General features: G+C 37.5%; 2 protein-coding genes across 8 annotated transcripts; both read right to left on the bottom strand.

The window, feature by feature from the left end:
• Nucleotide 1: 1 nt before the first annotated feature.
• zbtb40 (zinc finger and BTB domain containing 40) lies at nucleotides 2-12193 on the bottom strand. The gene is made up of 17 exons (XM_082154986.1): nucleotides 12083-12193; nucleotides 10488-10963; nucleotides 10286-10407; nucleotides 9445-9637; nucleotides 9207-9346; nucleotides 8000-8171; nucleotides 7779-7915; nucleotides 7499-7694; nucleotides 7226-7344; nucleotides 5222-5393; nucleotides 4728-5096; nucleotides 3437-3643; nucleotides 3182-3346; nucleotides 2888-3102; nucleotides 2024-2183; nucleotides 1707-1933; nucleotides 2-801 (listed from the first exon to the last, which is right to left on the bottom strand). Exons 2-17 carry the CDS (start codon nucleotides 10954-10956, stop codon nucleotides 601-603), a joined length of 3264 nt encoding a protein of 1087 aa, XP_082011112.1. The 5' UTR covers nucleotides 10957-10963; nucleotides 12083-12193; the 3' UTR covers nucleotides 2-600.
• A 616-nt stretch (nucleotides 12194-12809) lies between these two features.
• On the bottom strand, nucleotides 12810-23463 carry usp48 (ubiquitin specific peptidase 48). Of its 7 annotated transcripts, XM_082156622.1 has the most exons (29): nucleotides 23120-23463; nucleotides 22884-22988; nucleotides 22530-22664; nucleotides 22240-22360; nucleotides 21942-22083; nucleotides 21043-21170; nucleotides 20836-20960; nucleotides 20551-20659; nucleotides 20307-20440; nucleotides 20131-20213; nucleotides 19316-19495; nucleotides 19062-19196; nucleotides 18712-18861; nucleotides 17821-18021; nucleotides 17622-17736; nucleotides 17397-17533; nucleotides 17231-17311; nucleotides 16880-17004; nucleotides 16629-16751; nucleotides 16417-16478; nucleotides 16204-16314; nucleotides 15848-15978; nucleotides 15659-15765; nucleotides 15456-15560; nucleotides 14245-14436; nucleotides 14038-14163; nucleotides 13739-13787; nucleotides 13616-13642; nucleotides 12810-13494 (listed from the first exon to the last, which is right to left on the bottom strand). In XM_082156622.1, the coding sequence occupies exons 2-29, from the start codon at nucleotides 22898-22900 to the stop codon at nucleotides 13472-13474; spliced, it is 3174 nt and encodes a 1057-aa protein (XP_082012748.1). In that variant the 5' UTR covers nucleotides 22901-22988; nucleotides 23120-23463; the 3' UTR covers nucleotides 12810-13471. The 7 variants fall into 7 exon arrangements, 6 of the variants coding, with proteins under 6 accessions (XP_082012748.1, XP_082012747.1, XP_082012751.1 ...); XM_082156621.1 differs by having other exon boundaries at nucleotides 22884-23463; XM_082156625.1 differs by having other exon boundaries at nucleotides 14245-14418; nucleotides 22884-23463.
• Between the last annotated feature and the right edge of the window lie 1215 nt (nucleotides 23464-24678).

The following is a 24678-nucleotide window of genomic DNA, read 5'->3' as shown; positions in this document are numbered from 1 at the left end:
ATAGACAAACTTTCCCATGATTTATTTAAAATCGCATTCATCAGATTTCTACACAGATGTAGAAATAAAATGTTAAACAGTCAGCTTGGTCACAAAATATTTTTTACAAGTTATTTTTAGCAGGAAAAGAAGACGGGCTATTTGTACTTGATGTAAATAGACACTCTGTAAAAGATAGTTAAGCATTTTGAAACGGTCCAAAGTCTCATGATGTACCAAACACAAAAATCATCTCTGAACATGATGCTTGATTGGAGGTAGATGCTGTGTTGGAAAACAAATTAGTTTTCGCTTTTAAAATAAGTGTGTGCTTGTCAGAACATGTTCAAATAAATAAAGAAAGACCCCAAAAGCAATGTAGTTCATAATGCACTGCAATCAAAAAAGATTCAGACTGTACTCAAGACACAGATGTCATCTTGAGCTATTTTTAACATGGATTTTGTATGCTTGTGTACGCGTAGCCTCTTCCAGGAGAGGAAAACATATCAAGTGATCCAGAGAACCACACAAAAAAATTCACATTAAGGCTAAAGCCTTCAATCCCCGGTGTAATCCAGTGTAAAAAGGAACATGAGCATGATCATAAACCCATGTGCTTCATTGACCCTCTTCACAGATGAGCGTGACTGTGCCGTTCAGGAGATCTTCCATGCTCACGGCCACAATTCCAGAGCCGCTGGGAGTTTCCTGTTGATCCCCCAGAGCGACGAACACCTGCGGTGACCCCTCAATCCGGGGTTGGTCGAGGCTAATCACTTGCTCCACCTCTTGACCGGCAGTCTCCTCGCACTGAATCACCTGGAAAGAGTCAAGAAAACCTCAGTAAAGCCTCTTTTGTTGACAAGGAAGAACTGTGTAGTGAAATATGATTCTACAGACAAAACCTGTTTTTTCAGGCACTGGTCAATTTTCGAGATTTCGGGCTATTTTGCTTCCGTAACGTGCCACATTTAAGGGTTTATTTAATCACTCTTCTTTATCTATTTGCATCTGTAGATTTAAATTGCAATTCAAAGGCCATTTTTCAGAATAATTTGAACTGAGCCAGAAATCTCAATTTCAGTGCCACTTAATATACGGCAGACTTTCCCGGTTTCTATTTCTTAAGATTTTTACAGAGAACATTTTTCTTCTTCTTCTTCTTCTGGCTGTTGACAGTATTTTCACTGATAAAAAGAGATGCTCTCTATAAAAACCTTAAGTGCAATAATCCAATGTTCGAGTTTCTGCTTTTTAGTGCATAATTAATTAGATAATAAATAATGTATATATTAAAACAATTCCTTAACCATTGCAAATATCATTTAGTATTTCGGACATTTCATGGAAAACAGTATGATCTTGATATTAAAGTTTTGATGTACTATTAATACAGCATTAATCTTAAACTACAAAAATAACATGTAATGCGATTAATCAAATAGGGACAGTATGGTGATATTTATTAATTTAAACTTTGACCCTATTCACCTGTTGTGTCTTGCCTTAACCATTGCAAATATCTTTAAGTTAAATGGACACAAATTTTGGGCATTTGGTTGTGAAACCTTGACTAATATTACAAGTGGATTTCAAAGGAAATTGCTGTGATGATCCTTTAAACTTCAATTGCACTGCAGATTAAATTAAATGTAACTTCCCACCAATAAATGCACATTTTCTAATTTCTGTCATGGGTGATTGTGGGAGGTTTGGGGCGTCACCGTATGAGAACTGGAGGCCTGTGTCTGTGCTTCCTCTTGCATGAGCTGCAGGTGTTTGGACAGGAAGTGCTGCTGGAAGTCCGGCTCTGAGGGGAAGTGGAGAGAGCAGATCATACAGCTGAACACAGAGCTGGCCTGACTCGACTGTCCACTGCAGACGTGCTCCTGCAGCTCCTGCTCGCTCGTCAGAGTGCTGTCACAGTTCACACACTTCCACACGCGCACTTCTGAACAACACACACACAATCAATACTAGTACATCGTAACTGTGACGAACAGTAAGGTTAGTTAATACTAACTTAGTGGTCATTCTTTACCTGTGTGATTGGTTATCTGGTGTTTTAACAGACTGTTTCGGTTGCTAAATGTCTTGTCACACTTTTCACACTGCAGGAGAGATTTGATGGTTTTGTTGCCCTGGGCAGAGACGCTCTCAGGGTGCGCAGTGCGATTGTGGTACCACAGACCGGAGAGAGTCTGAAACGAAGAAATAGAAACTAAATGGTAACAATGTTTGATTAATGTGCTTGTACTGTCCTCATTAATAAATGTATTTATGTGTGTGTGTTAAAATTAATAATTAAAATAATTATAATTTTATATTATATAAATATTACGATTATTAATAAAATAATATTATATTCATCAAATAATACCGGAAAAAATGTTTCTTGAGCAGCAAATCAGCATATTAGAATGATTTCTGAAGGATCATGTGACACTGAAGACTGGAGTAATGATGCTGTAAATTCAGCTTTGCATCACAGGAATAAATTACATTTTAAAATATATCAAAATAGAAAACAGTTATTTTAAATTGTACAAATATTTCACAATATTACTGTTTTTACTGTATTTTTGATCACATAATTGCAGCCTTGGTGAGCATTAGACTTCTTTCAAAAACATAAAAAATCTACTGACCCCACATTTTTTTAACAGTATATTATATTATATTATACGTTTTTCTTGAAAAGTGTGCCTGTCCTTATTTTATATAAATCCATCTGCAATTTATATATTATTATGTGTAGTTTAAGTGTCAAAATAAATTTTGGGGCCACTGTGTACTTGCTTATTTAATGCAAAAACATTGCCTTCTAAGCAAATTGCACAAAAAGAGAGTCACGTTGACAGAAATAATCCTTTATCATTCAATAAATCAAGTTTACTGTTCTTGCCTGATAGGACTTTTTGCACATCTTGCAGCTGTAGGGTTTGTTTCCATCATGAATGTTCATGTGTTTCTCCAGATTGGCTTCGCTGTTGAAGATCTTGCTGCACTCGGGACACTGGTGCAGCTCTTTCGGATGCACCTCCTGGATGTGCTGTCGGAGCTCGTCCAGCGAAGAGAAACTCACCCGGCATTTCTGGCAGTCGTGAGGTTCTGTAATGTCTAATGGGACAGAGAAGTGCTTTAGTTTGTGTTTATTAGAGAGTGAAATATATCATGTGACTCATGTGGATGTGCTCACTGTGAAAGTTCTGTAGATGGACGGAGAGTCCATTGGCTTGTTTGAAGCCTTTCCCGCATTCCCTGCAGACATACGGTTTGTCTCCCGTGTGTGTGCGTACGTGACGCGTCAGTTCGATGGACTGAGCGAATGAGGCTGAGCAGTACTGACAGCAATACATTTTACCTGCAAATGCAGAATTTGCTGAATTTTGTCACTGGTTTTCACACAAAAGCCTGATATAATAATAAGAAAAAGCATTTAAACCTATCCCACCCTCGGCGTGCTTCTTCTTGGTGTGGTAAGACAGAGCGGCGGCCACAGAAAAGCTCATGTCACAGTGTTTGCAGTGGAAGGGTTTTTCTCCCGTGTGTAGACGCATGTGGTTCTTCAGGGACGAGGTGGCAGCAAACTTCGCCCCGCACTCCTCACATGCGTACGGCCTCTCCTCAAAATGTTCCGTGCGTTTATGATACAAAAGACCTGAAAAGTATAAGTAATGAAATCATAAAACAGTGCTGATGTAACAGTGATTTAGGTCCATTTTATATCCATAAATGTATTCAGACGCCAACTGACCTTAAAAAAAGTTTTAAAAAGTACAAATTTGTATTGTATTTTTGGAAATGGAGATGTAGTGTTTTCATACCATTTTCACAACATGTGAAACTGAATCATGACACTTGAAGCCAATTTTGATATACTGTAGCAAAAACTAATGTGCTAATGAATACACTTGTTTACTGTCTGGAGCTCACGCATTAAAGGGATAGTTCCCTAAAAAAAGTTCCCATTTACTCACCCTTATATCATTCCAAACCTGTATGAGTTTCTTTCTTCTGTTGAATACAAAAGAAGATATTTTGAAGAATGTTGGTATAAAATACTTCTACAGTATTGTTATCCTACTATGGAAGTCAATGGGTGTCGTCAACTGTCTGGTTACCAACATTCTTCAAAAAATCTTCTTTTGTGTTCAACAGAAGAAAGAAACTCATACAGGTTTGGAACGAAACATCCTGCGAGATCAGTCGCAGCCAGCGCATCACCTGTTCCACCTGCTGCCCTCAGGGAGACGATACCGGGCCTTGAGAGCAAGAACCACTAGATTGGCTAACAGCTTTTATCCCAGTGCTGTGAGACTGCTGAACGAGCATTCCTCCAATTTACAAGCAGCCCACCGCATATACCACACTTCTCTCTCTACACAACTTTAAAAATTGGGAATTGGTGTATGCATTGCTGTAGTATTTATACTACATCTCACAATCCATAGTATATTGTTTATATGGACTAATGTTATGGAATAACCTTTATGTCCCTGTCAACTGGTACTAAGTTGGTGAGCCAAATGGTGTAAGATATAACGGATTGCACTTTGTAGACTTGTATTGTAGGATTCTCTGATGTTATTTCGTTGTTATTTATAACAATGACAAATAAATAACAAATTCAAATTCAATTCAACAACATGACGTTGAGTAAGTCATGACAACATTTTCATTTTCGGGTGAACTATCCCTTTAACAGCCAGCATTTCGAAATCTTGAGCACGATCATCACCCACCTGAAGAGTGTTTGAAGGTCTTGTCGCACATGTCACATGGTACTTGTTCTGTTTTCTTCTTCTTAGCCGGCGGGCCGCCGTGGGCTTCCATGCAGTGCTGGTGAAGACTCTTGAGCGTTGGAAACGGCATTGAACACTCTGAGCAGCGCTGCTCCTTCCCTGGTGCGAGGGCACAGCCTTTCTTATGCTTTATCAGACGACACTTAAAGTCAAACGTCTTATTACACCACTCGCAGCGGTAAGACACAGGCACAGCTTTCCTTCTGCCTTTTGTTTTGGAGTCTTCCCCATCATCATCCTCAGAGTCTGCAGTTGATACTTCTTGCTCAACCTCAGATTTTAGAGGACAGTCAGAATCTGACAGAGGCCCTGTTTTGAACATGGATAAAACGTAAAGTTTTGTTACGATTTTTCATCAGATGCTTTTAAAATGTATGCAAAACTATCATATCATCACATGGACAGAAAAATCTATGTTCTGTGAAGTCCTTCACCAGTATGTTTGAGGTGCTTCACAAGAGTGGTCAGCTGAGGGAAGTTCTGCTGGTTGGCAGACAGCAGCTGGCACAGTGAACTGGCAAACTCTGAGTCACGACTCAAAACTCTCTCGACAGTCTGCTGTACTGACTCCAGCTCACCATCGGCTCTCCGACAGCTCTGGAGAAACTAGGACACACAAAAATAATGTTTTGTAATATTACAAAAAACATCTCTTGGAAATACAAAGCATGCGACTAGTGTATTCTTCTAATTTAAAGTACACTGAAAACAGTAAACCAAAGGTGCCTGAGTGGATTTTTTTTAAATATGCATCAGTGCATTTTGGACTAATATTACCTACAACCCCTTGTGTATTGCAAGGAAAAAGGAGTTTGACTCTTTTCAACTTTCTGTTGTATAAAATTAGCAATGAAAGCAAGGTCATAGCTGCCACAGCAATGCCTTACTACACACTCAAAATATGTAATTTGTCAGTGAATTATACTTACAATATACTGTTTATTTATATAATATATATATATATATATACACACTCACCTAAAGGATTATTAGGAACACCATACTAATACTGTGTTTGTCCCCCTTTCGCCTTCAGAACTGCCTTAATTTTACATGGCATTGATTCAACAAGGTGCTGAAAGCATTCTTTAGAAATGTTGGCCCATATTGATAGGATAGCATCTTGCAGTTGATGGAGATTTGTGGGATACACATCCAGGGCACGAAGCTCCCATTCCACCACATCCCAAAGATGCTCTATTGGGTTGAGATCTGGTGACTGTGGGGGCCATTTTAGTACAGTGAACTCATTGTCATGTTCAAGAAACCAATTTTGTCAGAAGCTTTGTGACATGGTGCATTATCCGGCTGGAAGTAGCCATCAGAGGATGGGTACATGGTGGTCATAAAGGGATGGACATGGTCAGAAACAATGCTCAGGTAGGCCGTGGCATTTAAACGATGACCAATTGGCACTAAGGGGCCTAAAGTGTGCCAAGAAAACATCCCCCACACCATTACACCACCACCACCAGCCTGCACAGTGGTAACAAGGCATGATGGATCCATGTTCTCATTCTGTTTACGCCAAATTCTGACTCTACCATCTGAATGTCTCAACAGAAATCGAGACTCATCAGACCAGGCAACATTTTTCCAGTCTTCAACTGTCCAATTTTGGTGAGCTCGTGCAAATTGTAGCCTCTTTTTCCTATTTGTAGTGGAGATGAGTGGTACCCGGTGGGGTCTTCTACTGTTGAAGCCCATCCGCCTCAAGGTTGTGCGTGTTGTGGCTTCACAAATGCTTTGCTGCATACCTCGGTTGTAACGAGTGGTTATTTCAGTCAAAGTTGCTCTTCTATCAGCTTGAATCAGTCGGCCCATTCTCCTCTGACCTCTAGCATCAACAAGGCATTTTCGCCCACAGGACTGCCGCATACTGGATGTTTTTCCCTTTTCACACCATTCTTTGTAAACCCTAGAAATGGTTGTGCGTCAAAATCCCAGTAACTGAACAGATTGTGAAATACTCAGACCGGCCCGTCTGGCACCAACAACCATGCCACGCTCATAATTGCTTAAATCACCTTTCTTTCCCATTCTGACATTCAGTTTGGAGTTCAGGAGATTGTCTTGACCAGGACCACACCCCTAAATGCATTGAAGCAACTGCCATGTGATTGGTTGATTAGATAATTGCATTAATGAGAAATTGAACAGGTGTTCCTAATAATCCTTTAGGTGAGTGTACATATATATATATATATATATATATATATATATATATATATACATACATACATACATACATACATACATACATACACAGACACACACACACACACACACACACACACACACACACACACACATACTGTATATATATATTTATATACATATATATACCTATTGTTCAAACGTCTGGGGTCAATACGATTAGCCAATTAGGACGCAGACCATAATTTCATAATTTTTATATATTATCCTCTATTTCTTACCTCAGCAAATTGCTCTGTTCCATGATCCGTTGCGTCCACACCCTGTTCGAGCAGGGTAATGTCGCTGATTGTTTCCAAAATGAGTGATTTGTGCTGGAAGAGCACATCTATGTCTTTAACTAAAAAATAAAGCATCGAAATATAATTTTGGCACACAGAGCGAGTGGGTTAATTTACTTAATAAAGGATTTTTCTGAATTCACACACATTCAGAGAATGGCAGTAGTAGTGACCAAAAGCAGTGTGTTGATGTAAAAGCTGTTTGACACTCACTGGTTTGGAGAAGTTTTCGTGCGTCTCGTTTCTCCTTGACCTCCTGCATGAGGAGCCCCAGCTCTGGACTGTGTGTCTCTGTCCACAGGAACAGCCTCCATACAGTCACCGCCTGCAGTGACCCGTCCAATGCTGCAGATATCAGCCTTTCAACCACTTCGCCATCTCCTTTTCCTCCCAGCAGGGCTTCAATACACTTGAATGGACACAATTCTATTAAAAATGGTTCCTTGCATTGAATCCACTTCTTAAAGGTCATTTTGTAATGCAACACAGGTACCTCTCTGTCATTTGCAGGCATGTCAAGACCCATTTTAAGGCTCTGTTCGATGAGCTGGAGATCCAGATTCAGCTCGATGAGTCTGTTCTGATATATTCTCAACAAATCCATCCCACTGCTGTATTCAGCTGTGTTACCTGAAAAAGTAGCAGTCATCAGAAGTGTTAGCTGAAGGAATATGCTATATGATGAAACGTGTCAGAGGTTTTTGCTGTGCATACCTGTTGCGTCTTTCAGGGCCTCCAGAAGCTGAAGCAGATCTGAGGAGCTTTCCTTCACCTCATGGAGCAGCATCAGAAATGTTTCTTCACTCATGGTCTTCTCTCTGAGTTTACATAACAACCTTTCCACCACCTCCACTGATGATGGAGCAGAACAGCACTGCAGCACTGCCTTAAGAAGAACAGACACATACACTGCCAATCAAAAGTTTGGGGTCAGAAAGGTTTTTTTTTTACTTTTATTCAGGAAAGATGCATTCAATTGATCAACAGAGACAAGAATTTACATTGTTACAAAAGATTTCAATTTCAAATAAATGCTGCTTTTGAACTTTTATTCATTTAAGAATCTTGGAATAAAAATGCATCCCGGTTTCATAAAAAAAATTAAGCAGCACAACTGTGTTTAACATTGATAAAAATAATAATAGGAAATGTTTATTGAGCAGCAAATCAGCATATTAGAATGATTTCTGAAGGATCATGTGACAATGAAGACTTGAGTAATGATGCTGAAAATTCAGCTTCGCACCACAGAAATAAATTATATTTTAAAGTACATTAAAATAGAAAACAGTTATTTTAAATTGTAATAATATTTCACAATATTACAGTTTTTACTGTATTTTTAATTAAATAAATGCAGCCTTGGTGATCATAAGAGACTTCTTTTAAAAAACATTAAAAACGTTACAAACCTGAAACTTTTAAATGTAGTACTGTATATACTATATGTGACCCTGGACCACAAAACCAGTCACATGGGTCAGTTTGTCATCATCTGAAAGCTGAATAAATAAGTTTTTCGTTGATGTATGGTCTGCTAGGATAGGACAATATTTTGCCGAGATACAACTATTTGAAAATCTGGAATTTGCAAAGAAATCTAAACATTGAGAAAATCGCCTTTAAAGTTGTCCATTTATGTTCACGATTGTGCTGCATTCACTCACAAAAATATTTTTTTAATATATTTACGGTAGGAGATTTACAAAATATCTTCATGGAACATGATCTTTACTTAATATCCTAATGATTTTTGGTATAAAAGAAAAATTGATAATTTTGACCCATAAAATGTACTGTTGGCTATTGCCACAAATACACCCGTGAGACTTATGACTGGTTTTGTGATCCAGGGTCACATGTATAACAAATTACAGTATAATTAATGAGTACTATAACAAACTGTAAGGGACAAATGTACCTCTTTTTCCATATCACTGGAACATCTGTTCACTGCATTGGTCAAAAGCTCTGAGAGGTTGTTGACACTGGAGAGGTGAAGAGTTAGTTCTGATACACGGTCTAAAAGCCCAGCAAAGCCCCGAACATCTGCTGCAGGATCTGTGGATGAACAGATCACAGGACAAGTTGTACAATCACTCAAAGTCGAGCAACCCACGATTTAACACTCGTGGGTTCTTTCACTCAGGTCAGTTTACCTTTTGGCTTGGGGCCGCTCTGATGTCCCTGCTCCTCCAGAACTGATCCTGGTTCAGGGATTAAACATTTTAGTTGTTCAAACAAAGTAAGGACTGTTTGAGCTGACAGAACTCTCTCGACTTTCACAAGCTTTAGCAACCGCTGGTAAACCTCATCTGCTGATGGATCTCCTCTGAAGCTCTCCAGTATGACCTGCAGGAGATCAGAGGGCAGATCTGAATACAATATGAATTATGAAACTGAGTCCTAAATGCTTCTTTAGATCATCAACACATCTTAAGAATGAATTATCAGTTACATAAACTGGCGCCAAAAGATAAAGTTTTAATGCTTTTGAAAGAAGTTTGATCATTTATTTGATCAAAATACAGTAAAAACAGTAATATTTTGAGAAATTATTTTCTCAAAACTTAAATTTAAAAGAACTGTTTTCTATTGTAATATATTTTAAATGTAATTTATTCCTCTGATTTAAAATGCTGAATTTTCAGCATCATTACTCCAGTCTTCAGTGTCACATGATCCTTCAGAAATCATTCTAATATGCAGATTTGCTGCTCAATAAGCACTCTAATTATTATCAATGTTGAAAACAGTTGTGCTGCTGAATATTCTTAATATACTTTCCATCATAGGAATAAATACAATTATAAAATATATTAAAATAACAATTAAAATAACAGTTATTTGATATGCAACAAACATTATTTTACAATATTACTTCTTTTTTTTTACCGTATTTTGATCAAATAAATTCAGCTTTGGTGAGTAGAATTTCTTTAAAAAACAACAAACAAAAAAATCGTAATTATTCCATACACTTTTTTACTACTATCTTACCTTGTGCTCCTCTGTGGAGATTGTATCCCAGATCTCAAGAACCTTAACATACGACTGTCCACACTGTAGGATCTTTGTGATACCAGCTTGATTTTGAGAGATCAGCTCAACTGCATTGTCCTCTGAACATAGAAATAAACACAATTCATACAAAACACTCGAATGAAGTGATCCCAATCCCTTAATCAGTCAATATTTTTACCTTGCAAACTCTTCTTGTCCCTTTTAAGCTGTTCTGATTCAGATTGCTCCTTAAGACAGTCAAGTTTTATTACTTGAGAGTCCGTCGACTCTGTCTTAGTTTCCATAGAAGTCTGCTTCATGAGGTCGGTGAGAATGTTCTTACAACCAACAGCCACATCAAACATCTGCAGGCTGTCAGCGGCGGCTATGAGTCGGGTGAAGTTGTGCTTGCCGGGAGGCAGTTTACCAGTGTACACCAAGTCCAGAAGAGAGGAAAACTCTTGAGAGGACAGTAAATCTGTGTCGATGGAGATGCTGTCAGAACCTTCCAGAACAGACTTAAATAACATACTGGAGGCCGCCAGCACTAGCTTGTGAGCGGGATGGGGGGTCTCGCCCACCAGGATGGAGCAGTCGCAGAACTGCTTCTCCTTTCGTAAAGCATGCAGTTGCTGCATGAGCTGTCGACTGTAGTTTGGGAGCTCCATCTTGGACCTGTAGAGGTGGAGAAGAAGAAAATGCTGAATTTTTTTTCAAAATTAAGCCAGTTTATGCTTAAAATCTGTCAATAGGCTAAGAAAAATAATATCATTTTCCCTTTGAATTAAATGTATTTTTCTTGCGCCACTGAAAGTTATTTTTCTTGTTTTAAGGATAAATTTTTCAGTCATTTTGCTTCTCAGGTAAATGTATCTTCTTCTTGTTCTAAGAATGTTAAGGTAATTGTACTGGACAAATAGTTTATGCTTAAAACAAGAACAAATATTTGTCAGTGGGGTAAGAAAAATATTATGTTTTCCCCTTCAAATTAAATTTGGCACGTTTTTTCTTGTTTTAAGCAAAAACTCACTTAATTTTTTCAGAACAACAAAAACACAGTATCCTTTGTCATATTCCTTCTGAGTATATTGATTTAAGAATTTATTTATATTTTTATATATTGTGTAATATATATATATTTATTTTTTTTGCAGTGTGACATAAAAGAGGAACCACTTATTGCTCTGGTGGACAAAAAATATCAGCTCAAATGTATTTTGTTTCTGCACAGTGTGCTTAAAGATAACGTTACCCCAAACATTATTTTTTAGTGAAATATTCCTTTCCTGTTCCTAAATAAAGTACAGGAGTGCCTTGACATCTCAATCCAAGACCTAATCGTGCACAGTTACTATATGTTTCATAACTTCTTATATGTCATAAATTATCTTAAAGCACCAATTATTTAGATAAATAAAATGTAAACAAACACAGTACATGAGGTGTGTCTTTATAACTAAAGGGGAGACATTTTAGCCTGTTTATTCCCTATGGTTTATTCCAAGTGTAAATTAAGGAAACAAATTTACACAGTATATAACAATTTAGAAGACAGCAATTGGAGGATTTGTATCTTCATAGCAAGAAAAAAATAGGCAAACAACAAATATTTAACTAAGCTAAATGTGACGCCATAAACACGTGCAATGAGGGACATTTCAGTGTTCGGCTAAGCTGACATGCTATCTAATGCTAATATAGAAAATAAAAGCAGTGAAGGTACAAAATGCACAAAATTAGAGGCAAATGATTGTGCCTCACACAGCACACCACAGCTAAACACTTCCCCTTTACCTTTAAATTCAAAAGATCCGGCTCTTTATTTAAACTCCTTCGAAGGACAACATTTCGCGTCGCAATAAAGATTCGGCCCAAAACAGTGTAACACTGCGCATGCGCGAAAAGATTTTCGAGTCATTAGATAACATAATGCGCATGCGCGTCAAGACTTGTCTTGCGGTATCTTTACACGCAATGCGTATAATTAATGGTTTTAAGGATTTTTGATTGATTTTCAAATTCATTTAAAATAAACATGTCTGCAAGTTTTCAAACCAAATGGTTACCTTTTTAAATCTTACTGTAGGGAAACAGGGTAACATTTATACAACCCCCTAAAATAATATAAACATTAGCCACTATGTGCAAAATGGGAACACATTTATTTAAATATGTTAATTAAAATTGTGTAATGAATAAGGAAGTTAGTATTACATCTTTCATACCAGCTGAGAAATATTTAACGATTGGAATGTGGGAGTTCTGTCAAGTTTTCCAATACAGGTTAAGTGTATGCACTGTTATTTCATAGTTACAGTAGTATGGATACAAAATATAAATCTTTTATTGTATCAGTCAGTATGATAAACATTTTTGCTGGGTCTCAAGATGTTGACTGACGGGACCAGAAACACAACAGTAACAGGAATATGTGCAATCCTACAACAAACACACATTATATTTATATAAGAATTCTTACGATATCAATCTCTGCAGTCGTTCTACACATAAAAAACACATATGAAGATGTAAAAAGAATATTTATTGCCCATATGAAAGAACATACAGAAAAGTTCACACAAATGCCTGCTTGTAGCAGAACATGTCTAAACTATTTAGCAATGCTTTAATATTTCCACATTCGGAAATATCTCCTATTTATGCTCATCGTTCTAGACTTTTCTTCACTGCTGTATTTTTATGAGGTTATTTACATTAACAAAACAAAGACTAAATACGTTTTTTTTTTTATATTCAAGTTGCTCATGCATTCTTAAATATGTACGAGCTCTATTGCAGTGCCATCACAAGCTTCTTTTCAACAAAGGATTTACAGAGACTTACTGTTTTACACACAAAATATGATCAGAACATAATCTCTGAACATGACATTGCAACAAAACAAGGAGGAATTCAGATTTTCCTTGAAATGGAACGTCCTTTGAGGAAATCTTGACCCGTATTTTTCACAGTCATGTAAGCACGACCACAAAACCTTGCAGAATGCATCAACATCTTTCAATATTAAAAGCCAGCACGATGTTTTAAAGCAAAAAGACACTTTTGAAGTTGTTGCAACATTCAAAAACAAATTAAAAAACGAAACAAAAAAAGATCTATGGGTAGTTCAAGCTTTATCCTTGCTCAGCCATTGTCAGCATTGTTCCACATCTGAGGCCTCCATCAGTGTCCTAATAGTCCAGTGCCTGAACAAAAGGAAACAAATACAGTAGAACATGATTGACAACATCATGTTCCTGATTCTTTCACAAAGGTTTTAAAGATTAAAAATGTATGTCAGAAATGACCACAATAGTATATGCATACCTTTAAATCCTTCTTCAGGCATACAGACTACAAAAAAATAAAATAAAATAAATACTCAGCATAATGTGTTTGAAAATGAGACATACTGGTATTAGAATTTAAGCTGACGTAAACAGCACTTACCTTGATAAACATCATCCATTGCAGCATAATCAGCAATGGGTTCATCAGCCTGTAGAGGGTAAAATTCAAGCAGCTTATTTATTTACTTTATAAAATTACAATATTACTGTTTTTATTGTATTTCTGATCAATAAATGCAGCCTTGGTGAGCATAAGAGACTTTACAAAAAAAAACAATCTTACCAATCCTTTGAACGCTAGTGTTTATGCCCAAAAAGGCTGTCGAGGTAGGCAGCTCATTATGTTTTGAAACACAGCCAATGTATCTGTTCCCATCAAAACAGAGTTGAGAGTTGTACCTTAAGGCAAATTATGCTCTCTGGGATGACTCCAAGACTTCCTAGTGTGGCGGAGTCATCTGTTAAACAGCGTCCGTCTATGGAAAGGTTTTGGTCGAATGGAGCCACAGAGAATGCATGCATGATCTGTGGATGCAATTATTTAAAATAAGACAACAAACGGCATTATATAAATTGAAATACTTAATTTTCGCTGTACTAACAGACCTGGATCTTTAGCTCTTTGAGCGTCTGGTTGGCAGAGACGATGAGGGCTTTCTCCCCACGGAGTTTCCTGTGCCTTGTGCTCCTCCTGATGCCCGACTTGGAAGCAGAGGCAACAGCGGGCGTAGAGAGAGAGGTGGTGTCGTTCAGCTTCTGCCGTTTGGCTCCACCCTCAGACTGATGTAAAGAAGGGAGCTTGAGCCATGGATAGATAGATAGATAATCAGGTAGATAGATGGATAGTTAGACATACAGACAGATGGACGGACAGATATTTGGATAGTTGGATAAACAGTCAGACGGACAGACAGACACACAAATTCAGATTGTTGGATAGACAGGCAAATAGATAAAAAAATCTGACAGATAAATAGATGATAGACAGATGGATAAACAGTCAGATAGACAGGCAGTCGGTCAGGTAATATATACAGATAGTAGATAATAGATATCTATTATCTATTAATAGATAATAGATAGATAGATGGACATTCAGACAGACGTACATTTGGACAGGCAGATAGATGGACAGATAAATAGATGATAGATGGATAAACAGTCAGATAGATAGTCAGATGAATAGACAGTCAGATAGACAAGATAAATAGATGATAGATGGATAAACAGTCAGATAGATAGTCAGATGAATAGACAGTCAGATAGACAAGATAAATAGATGATAGATGATATCCAAATAAACTTGACACGCCTCAACAAGTCTAATAACAAGCACAAACTGTGTTAAATACAATTTGAAGTAAAAAGGCATCTGTCCTATAGCTTTTTTCTACTTTATCACAGTAAAGTATGCAAAATATAATAGACCTAATTAAAAGCAAACAAAAGATAGAAATGTTTATAATCCCCTGCGAAAATAGATGAGAGGTAAGTGATAATTTGATAATAAGAGATTCAATGTCCAGTTGAATAAAATGGAGTAGGCCTATTGTTAAATTCACGCAAAATCAGGTGACCAGATTGCAAAAATCCAAATCTTTCCATGGCTGCGATGGAACATTTCATTTTTTATTTTGTAAACAAAGCTTTGTGTTTTAGTCCTGTGGTAATATTCACGAAAAAAAAAAAAAAGTGTTTTGGTGGACCACCGCCAGTGTTACTCAGACAAGTTTGTCAAGTTTACCGACACAGCCCTAGATAGATGGATGGCTAGATAGACAATTAGAAAGATGGACAGACAGACAGATCAAAAGTACCTGACTGAAGTCTGGATCTTTCTCTCCATCTATCTTTGGCTCTTCTCTTTCATCCTCAACATCTGACCCACTCACACTGAACTCAGGGGCAGATTCCTTAATCATCTATAAAAGAGAAACCAAATGGCACACAAGTTATTCCTGGTAGTACAATTGTAATGTTTAGGGTTTAACTGAGGACCTGTGATCATGCAAAGACTCACCATTTTCTTGTCAATGACTTTGCGAACATACACAGTGGCCTGCGCGTACTCCCTCATGTCCCTCTGCTGCTGGAATATGAAGCCCTCTCTGCATTCTCGACACAAATCTGAGAGCACAAAACACATTCTCACATGAAATACAACGTCTGTTTGAGGGACCTCCAAGAAACTACTGCTCATTTATCTCACCTGGATGAGTTTGGTATTGCACATTGCCGTTGTCTTGCGTTTTATCATGAATCCGATATATGGAGATGACATGGTCCACCAGAAACATTTTGTAGATCACGTCCCATTCAGCAGGCCAGAGAAGAGCTATACTGTGCATTGACAGACACAAACACTCAGACTTAACTCAGAGTTGCTCTTAATATGGGTAGTGATGAATAACATGTCCATGAAAAAAAAAAAAAATTCAACATAAAAATATTTGGTTAAAATTTACACGTATAATGAAAAGTATATATTATTTCTGCCGTTTTGTTTAATGACATCTGATTATTTTCACTCTAAGACATGTGAGAGGTCAGGACTGAGCAACTCACTGTTGGGCATCTCCTTGCAGCATGGAGTCATAGGTGAACATGAAGCCCCCGTGAGGACAGAGCAGGATACTGTTCCCCACATTGGACACTGGGTTACTCTTTGCTGGCCTCCTGTGGTATGATCAGGTATAACAGGAGACATTCCAATAATTTAGACATATCAAAACTGCAAAATCATTTTAGTGATTACAGAAAAAGTTTTTTTTCCATTACCTGATAAATTTCCTCCATTCTTCTACAAAGTAAAGGGGTACAATGTACAGAACATCTGTGTCCTAAAACACAATTCAAACCAAAGTCAGTGAGCTGAAAATAAGAGTGAAATCCTGATGTATTCACCCTCTCTACTAGAAGTCGTTTTAATTATTCAAAACATCAGGGGAAAAACTGAAACAGAATCCCTTATTTGTGGAAAATGACGTTACCTGTGGCCATTTTTGCAGCGTGGGCCGATTTTTCTCCTGGAAGAGGTTGAGCAGGGAGCTCTTCTGTTCATTTGCCATCATTCTGTTCAAAGCCTCGTTCTCTTTCCCTTCCCTATCCAGCCTCTGAAAGAAACAGTATATCTTAAAACCTCCTAAGACTTTTCCCAAATAATAGTAGGCAGATCACAAGGTTTCGAGTGTCCACTACACCTTTTAACCATGACAGCTGTGCTAATTGATCAATTTGTTACCATGCACTGCTGACAGGGCTCGTGATGTTGCGCGAACTCTGGTGCTTTGGGGAAATACATCCGCAGTTTATTCCACACCTCTGCAGAAACCAGCCGCCTGTCATTCTCTAGTATAGTCAAACCACCTGCGGGAGAAAGAAAAAGCACAATTACGGTATCATTGAAAAAAAAACTAACCTTGCTAATGATTAATACAGGTTTAAAATATTTAAATGAAAGGAGTAAATATTCTTTTAAATTCATGTAAAATTACAGCATCTTATTTGCTATCATTAAATCGGTTAGATGCACCATTAAATATATATTAAAAAAAATCCATTTAGTTTTTAGTTTTATCCAGAGAAAACAAACCATGATAACAGAGAATGTCTTCATTAAAGTTCTTCATCTCTTCACCGTCCCTGTCGTCACTATCTCCTTTAACTCCATCAGCTAACAAAGAGACAAAAAGATAATAAACAACTAAAAGACGAGACTTAAAACAAAAGAAAGAAAGACTATCTGTAAGCTTCGGTACCTGGGCTGCTGCTTTTCTCTCCGTTCATTTTGCTGTTGTTGTGTTTGGTTTCCTCCTCATCTTCCTCTAGCTGGTCTAATGCCAATTGTCTCCAGCTCCTTAGAGAAGCCTTACCGATCCAGAACCCCGATTCATTACTAAATACACCCAATATAAACACCAGATCAGCTTCATCAAACAGATACAGATACAGGTTAAAGAAGCAGCCGATTCAGTATTCCGTACCTTTTTAAAGAGGCTTTGGCAAAATTTGTGACCTCTTTGTAATCTTCATTTAGCTGGTTTTTCAGTCTGATCACTCTACATCTCTGAGTGACACAGTCTCTGCAGAGGTATGACCCTAAACGCCATCCAGGATGAATGAATATATTGAACAAAACAGTAATGAATGATTAAGGAGAGGTTTGACAAAAGAAACCCTTACAGTCTAGTCTGGGTCCTCCTCCATAGCGGTCGAAAAGGAGATTGGCAGCCTTCAAGGATATTCTTTTGGCCTCGCCAATCTTGTCTGGGTGCAGTTTGCCATGCGAGCAAAGGAATTGGCTGTTGTCAATTTCCTTGGTGGCCGTGGAGTCATCAAGCCATTTCTTCAGCCACTCCAGAGGCACAAACTCATACGACTGGCCTAAAAACACAAAGGGAGCCCAGACTTTGATTCCTTATTGAAAAAAAGATGCTTTCATACAAAAACAAAAGCCTTACTGTTCAAAAGTTTGGGGTTCATATGATTGTTGTTGTTGTTTTTTCACTTTAACTTTTATTTAAGCAATGAATTGATCAGGTGACAGTCAAGACTTTACATGATTGTTACTAAAGATTTCTACTTCAAATAAATTCTGTTTATTTGTATATGTATATTCTGATGACTATTCATAATCCATCCTATTTCAAAATCCTGAAAAAACTCCACAAACATTAAGTAGCACAAACGGTTTTCAACATTGATAATAATAGCACCAAATCACCTTAGAATGATTTCTGAAGGATCATGTGACACTGAAGACTGGAGTAATAATGCTGAAAATTCAGCTTTGATCAGGAAAATTACATTTTAAAATACATTCTCAAATAGAAAACAGGTCCTTTAAATTGTAATGATATTTCACAACATTACTGTTTTTACTGTATTTTTTATCAAACAAATGAAGACTTGATTGAGCATAAGAGACTTCTTTCAAAACCATTAAAAAAAATCTTACCGACCCCAAACTTTTGAACGGTAGTGTAAATTTAACACCAAAATGAAGATTTAAAAATGGGATATTTAAAAGTTTATATTGTCAGAGAAACTGATGCACGGGGCATTTTTACGGACCGTCTTCCGCGGGTAACAATTCGTAGAGCTCCTTCACCTCCTCATGTTTGGCTTTGCCTTTGTCAACGCTCTGTTTTCGCATGTCTGCCATCTCATTGCACCACTCCTCAAACTTCTTGTTGTCCTGTTCAACTAGCTTATGGAGAAAAGCTGAAAACCAAACAAATTCATCTTAAATAGATATCATAAGAGGCTTCTACTTCTTAATAATGCAGTAAATAGATAACACTTTTGCAATGTTGTTTTCTCTTGATGACAATGACAGTTGTGTAAAATTACACTGGCACTAAAAAAAACAATGTGATTCTTTAATCCATAATGTAATACAGTTTTATTAGAGTTAATTTTACCTGGTACTTCAACATTAGTTTCTGTTTGGTCAATCTCTTCTGTCTGCTGTTGGTACACTAACATGTATGCGTTTCTCGAACAGTGATAGCCTTTGCTACATTTTGGCTTTCGGGTTTGAGACTTGCCCGTCTCGGCTGGAATGTAAAGAATAAGTTTATTTTTTATTTTTTATACTTATATTTTCAGGACTGTAAACACAAGCAGCTACAAAAAATGAGACCTCATTCAAACTAAAATCAAAATGTGTTGTTACCAATGTCTTCTTCAACGCCCAGCTGAAGTTTCTTTCCCTCCATTTTCTCGATCTCCTCATCATTGAATTTGTACCAGTCGTTTGTGTGGGCATCTCTAACGTGAGCAATGTAGTGACCAGAGTATGCGCTCACGCCACGATGAATCAACACGGCGCTGAGTTCATACGTGCACTTCTCTTCTGAATTTAGAGGTGGAGGGAGAAAAAAGAATCAAGTAATGTTCATTGATTAAAATTCCTATTCCTTATGTCTGATTCTGAGATGACATAGTGATCATTCTGAGTTTGCGGTCAAGATTTGTATTGTTTTTAAAGAAATTAATGCTTGTATTCGGCAAGGATCAAAAGTGACAGTAAAGTTTTTTTTTTACATTGTTTCAAATAAATGCAGTTTTGTTTTTACTTTCAATTAATCAAATAATCCTGGGAAAAAAAATGATCACAGTTTCCACAAAAATATTAAGCAGATGAACGGTTCTGAACATTGATAATAATAAGAAATGTTACTTGAGCACCAAATCAGATTATTAGAATGATTTCTGAAGGATCATGTGACACTGAAGACTGGAGTAATGATGCAGTAAATTCAGCTTTGCATCACAGGAGTTAATTACATTTTCTAATATATTAAAATAGTAAACAGTTGTTTTAACTTGTAATAATATCTCACAATATTACTTTTTTACTGTATTTTTTATCAAATAAATACAGACTCGGTGAGCATAAGAGACTTCTTTCAAAAACAAACAATCTTACCGAGCCGAAACTTTTGAACTGTAGTGTATATATTAAATGTACATTAATGCACAGTATACCTCTTCCTTCCAAAAACGGCCCCATATCAAGAACTTCTGGAAAACTAATGAAGGTGTTAAGTTTCTTCTTATGACCACTTTGCCTATAAAAGCAGAGAAAGATGAGAAACAAATGACTAAAAATGGCTATAAAACATCAGGTAACAGATCTGATAATGACATATTACAATACTCACCTATCAAAAACAAATCGCATGAGCTGAAAGTTGAGTGTGCGGGGAAGACTCTGGAGCTTGATCCGACGGGTGGCGTTCTGTTTACTCTGACAGCTCTCGCAATAGTAACGATTATCACCTTCCAGCTTCTCCTCCTAAACAGTGTGAGAAACCACACATTGAGACCCTTTATACAGTATAATATAATATATAACATCTACATAGACATATGGAGCTGTCAGGCACAAGAAATGTGAGCAGTCACCTTCAAAAACTCCGTAACACACTCCGTGAGGTTTTTATGTCCTTGAATGTTCAACTCCAGTTCATAAAATCGTGATGGCAGAGGAGACTCACGTCCACATTTGTTGCATCTGACATAACACAAAAACAAGCTCTAATTACAATATTATAACGTAATTGTACATGTCACACATTGTACACATCACTCTCAAAGTGACTATATATGCAACTATAAATTGTCACTGTATATGTGACAAGAATCTGAATCTGAAATTACAGTTACATGGATAATACAAGAATAACTTACACAGTTACATAAGAGAACTGCCCACAGAACTGCTGTTGGATGACATTTTGGAGATTAGGGTCCTTCTGCTTTGAAAGTGTGTCTTCAAGAAGTGATAGGAAGAGTTTAGAGAATTCCTGAGCATCCTAAAAACAAAATAAAAGTAGCTTTTGAGATTTCACATGAGCCACAGGACACTCCAACATGCTCCATCTTATGGTTGCTCACCTGCTGTTGCCCTGTATCGAGCCCAAGAGCCTTCACCAGCCCTGAGGGGTCGATATATCGTCTGTTGCTGTTCTGTAGCAATGCAAACAGATACTGGAGGTGTTCGCATATCGTCCGTGGCTCATAATCTGTTGGTATGCAGAATAATGTGCACAAAATAAGAAAAGTCAATTTCAATAAATATGCTTCTAATGCATATTTAATGCTAAAAGTCATGCTTTCAGCATTGTACTCTTGATGCTTAGCTCCAAAGTAGCTACAGAGTGAATCTCCTTACAATTACTAAAAAATGTTTACTAAATGGCAATTGCCACTAGCCTGACTACGTCAGACTTCCTACTTCCGCTAATTTCATTTCGCTCCTGTAGTCAGTCTGAGATAGCAGCCTATCTTTCAGTTTTCCACCGGCCTGAAAACAGCCGGGCCAATCAACGAACAGAGGGCGGGCTGAGAGCCGTGACGTAGACGCTGATTGTACCGTGGATGCGTAGATTTACTTCACATAATCTCCAAAAGTCATTCACAGCCATGTTCACTCCGGTATTTCGCTCGATGGTTTAGTTTTTGCATCATACATGCGTTTACAGTGGAAGTTAGATGCGGCTGAGCATGCGCATAACACACGCCATAACCAAACGTTATGTGATTGGCTTACGGGTAACCAATGATTTTAAACTTCAGACAAGCGCCCCCCCGCGCGAGAGAAAACACTTCTCTATTATGCCCTTCCAGACTCTGTATACGAAGCAAAGTGAAGTAGCAGAGTCTGGTATTACCAGGCTAAATTGCCACTGCAATAATTGTACAATACTAGCATGCTACAATGGAATCGTAATTGCCAAATGAGAAGTAAAGCAATAAAATCCTCATGCCTTTAAAAGAAAGAACCTCAAGCTCACCTGAATCCGTGTTGTGTACTTCAGCTCTGGAATTTTGAAATCGATATAAGGCTCTGCGGAGGTCCAGATTGTGGAACCACACCTGGAGGAAAGTGTTCACGTAACATGTGGCGCCAAGATTCGTCAGGCCCACAAAAGTGTTCTGGAAGAGAAAGCAATCACATAAATGTTGATGATGTTGACATATCAGTGTTAATAAACTTGCCCTGAGCGTATTTGACAACCCTATAATTTATTGTTAAACTAAGGCCATTAAAAACCATTTGCAGTCATTGAAATAATCAGTCATTTTGCATACCTTATCTCGTCTTTCTGAGTTTGGGTCATCGATGTTGTGGAAGGTATTTTCATCAATTTCTCCTAACCATGATTGCTCCCCAATACCGACTAGACAATTAGGATTCCCTTTACAGTTCCTCCTGTGTGACAGGAAAAATGTTCAAGGTGGGACAGTGATGTGATTACAACAACGTGCAGAAATAAAAACACGTTTTCACAGTTGTTCCATTACAACTGTCCCTTTAAATGCCATTCTGAAATAAATAAACAGAGAGAATAGTAAACAGAACATTATCACCACCATATTACCTGCATGCCCCTCTTTTGCAAGGCAGCACTGCAATCCTATAAGCTAACTCGATATGTTCACGTGTGATGTCCTCTGGTTTGACTGTCTCTGCCCACCGCCACGCAGCTTTTTCCAGCTGCAACCGAGGAGCCATTCTGCACAAAGAAATACAAACTGTGAAAATGACACACAAATTCAGCACACAAAAATCACAACATAGAGCTGAACAGACATGTACAGACGCCCTGCAGACAGAAGAAAATACATCACACACAAACTTTTACAGAGTTATACGGAAATCATGTAGAAATACACAGCCAAAAACATATACATCAAAAAGAAACACAAACGTCAAAAAATCACACCACACTCACTTGACAGTTACACACATCTGTGATGCACAGGCCTTGCATCATTGGTCCAGCATGCACAACACTTTTGATTTTACCCCATACATCAGAAAAACACTCTAAAGACAGCTAATTTATGAAAACAAGCAAATAATTGGCAAGTACAGACAATAATATTCAGGAAACACCACTGAGTCCAAATTAGCACACACATTTTTAGACTATCCCATCAACATAATTCAGTTTAGAATAAAACATACCGTCAAAAATAAATACGGCGTTTTACGGGCTCGACACAACTGTGTTGTTTTTAAAAATCTTTAGCAAACACAATAATATTGAATGTTTTCATCGAGGCGGCTAAAGCTGCGCAGTTAGCATGCTAGCAGCTAGCTCTGACTTATTTTCATTAAATAAATGCACCTGGCGTAAATTTAGCAGGAGATTCTTGACTGTGAAGATGCTTTCATAAATATAGGAATTTTAAATCACACTTTATTGATTGTAAGTTTGTATTTAGCGCCCTTGCGTCAGCTTTTATATAAATATTTTTGTCCCTTCGTCAGTTTCAAACTTCTATGAGACGTACGTACTTACGCGTGACGTACTTGCGGCGTCTGACGTAAATCCGTTGGCGCGCACAGCTCGCTCAATGTTTGGGTGTTGCACATGGCAAGTTTTCTTCAACTTTTTCGTTGCTCAGATACATACAGCACATTGAATTGTTGTAATGCAAAAAGAAAAAAATAAAGCTTTGGATAATATGCTGTTTTTGAGCCAGCTAGGTGACATTTAAAAGTCCATAAATGGCTCATTTGCCTTGACAACATAATGCTGAAGTGCTCCACATATTGCACTATATATAGGCTACCAAACAGGTTTATGAGAATGTCCTTTCTATAATGATTGTTGTGAAAAGATAATAGATGTCATTTTCAACAAATCAAATTGTTTTGCAGAAACTGGGTAAAAAAATAAAATAAAAACAATATGGGCTATACATAGGCCTATATGTTTTTTTGTTTTTTTTGTAGTTTTTTTTTTTGCATGTGTGTGTTTTTGCTTTGTCTTGTGGGAACTGTGCCTATATAGATTCCCAGGGTAGATCATGAGACACATTCACACCATAGACTGTAAAAAAAAATTCACACACTCAAAGGAGAAAAAAAAAGTCCAATGAAACTTTTAACAAGAAGCTCTATTCTACTCTGTTAAAGGCCCAAAAGGTTTAAGAGCTTTTTACTGACTTCACCTTAAAACCTTTAACGAAGACATACATGCCATGTAGTGGTTTCTGACTGTCACAAGAAAGTCATGAATGTAGTATAGAGAAGGTATTTATGCCAAATTGTGCAATAATGCCTGGATGTTGTGTGTGTGTGTATTGGTGTGTGCTTGCTTGGTAAACCCTACATTATGGGGACAAAATGTCTGCTCAAAGATGGCAATATCCAAAATCCTTGTCCCTGTGGGGAATTTTTTTGGAAAACAGCTTATAAATCATATATTACGTGCTATTTTTTGAAAATGTAAAATTGCAGAAAGTTTTCTGTGATGGGTAGGTTTAGTGTAAGGGGATAGAATATACAGTTTGTACAGTATAAAAATAATTTTGTCCATGAAAAAAATCCCCATTAAACATGGTGTGTGTGTGTGTGTGTGTGTGTGTGTGTGTGTGTGTGTGTGTGTGTGTGTGTGTGTGTGTGTGTGTGTGTGTGTGTGTGTGTGTGTGTGTGTGTGTGTGTGTGTGTGTGTGTGTGTGTGTGTGTGTGTGTGTGTATAACATTTACTGTTGAAGAGGAATTTTGGCCGAGTCCTA

This window comes from Leuciscus leuciscus (assembly GCF_965113295.1).
Source record: "Leuciscus leuciscus genome assembly, chromosome: 23".
NCBI lineage: Eukaryota > Metazoa > Chordata > Actinopteri > Cypriniformes > Leuciscidae > Leuciscus > Leuciscus leuciscus.
This window is presented reverse-complemented; position numbering and strand designations above follow the sequence as displayed.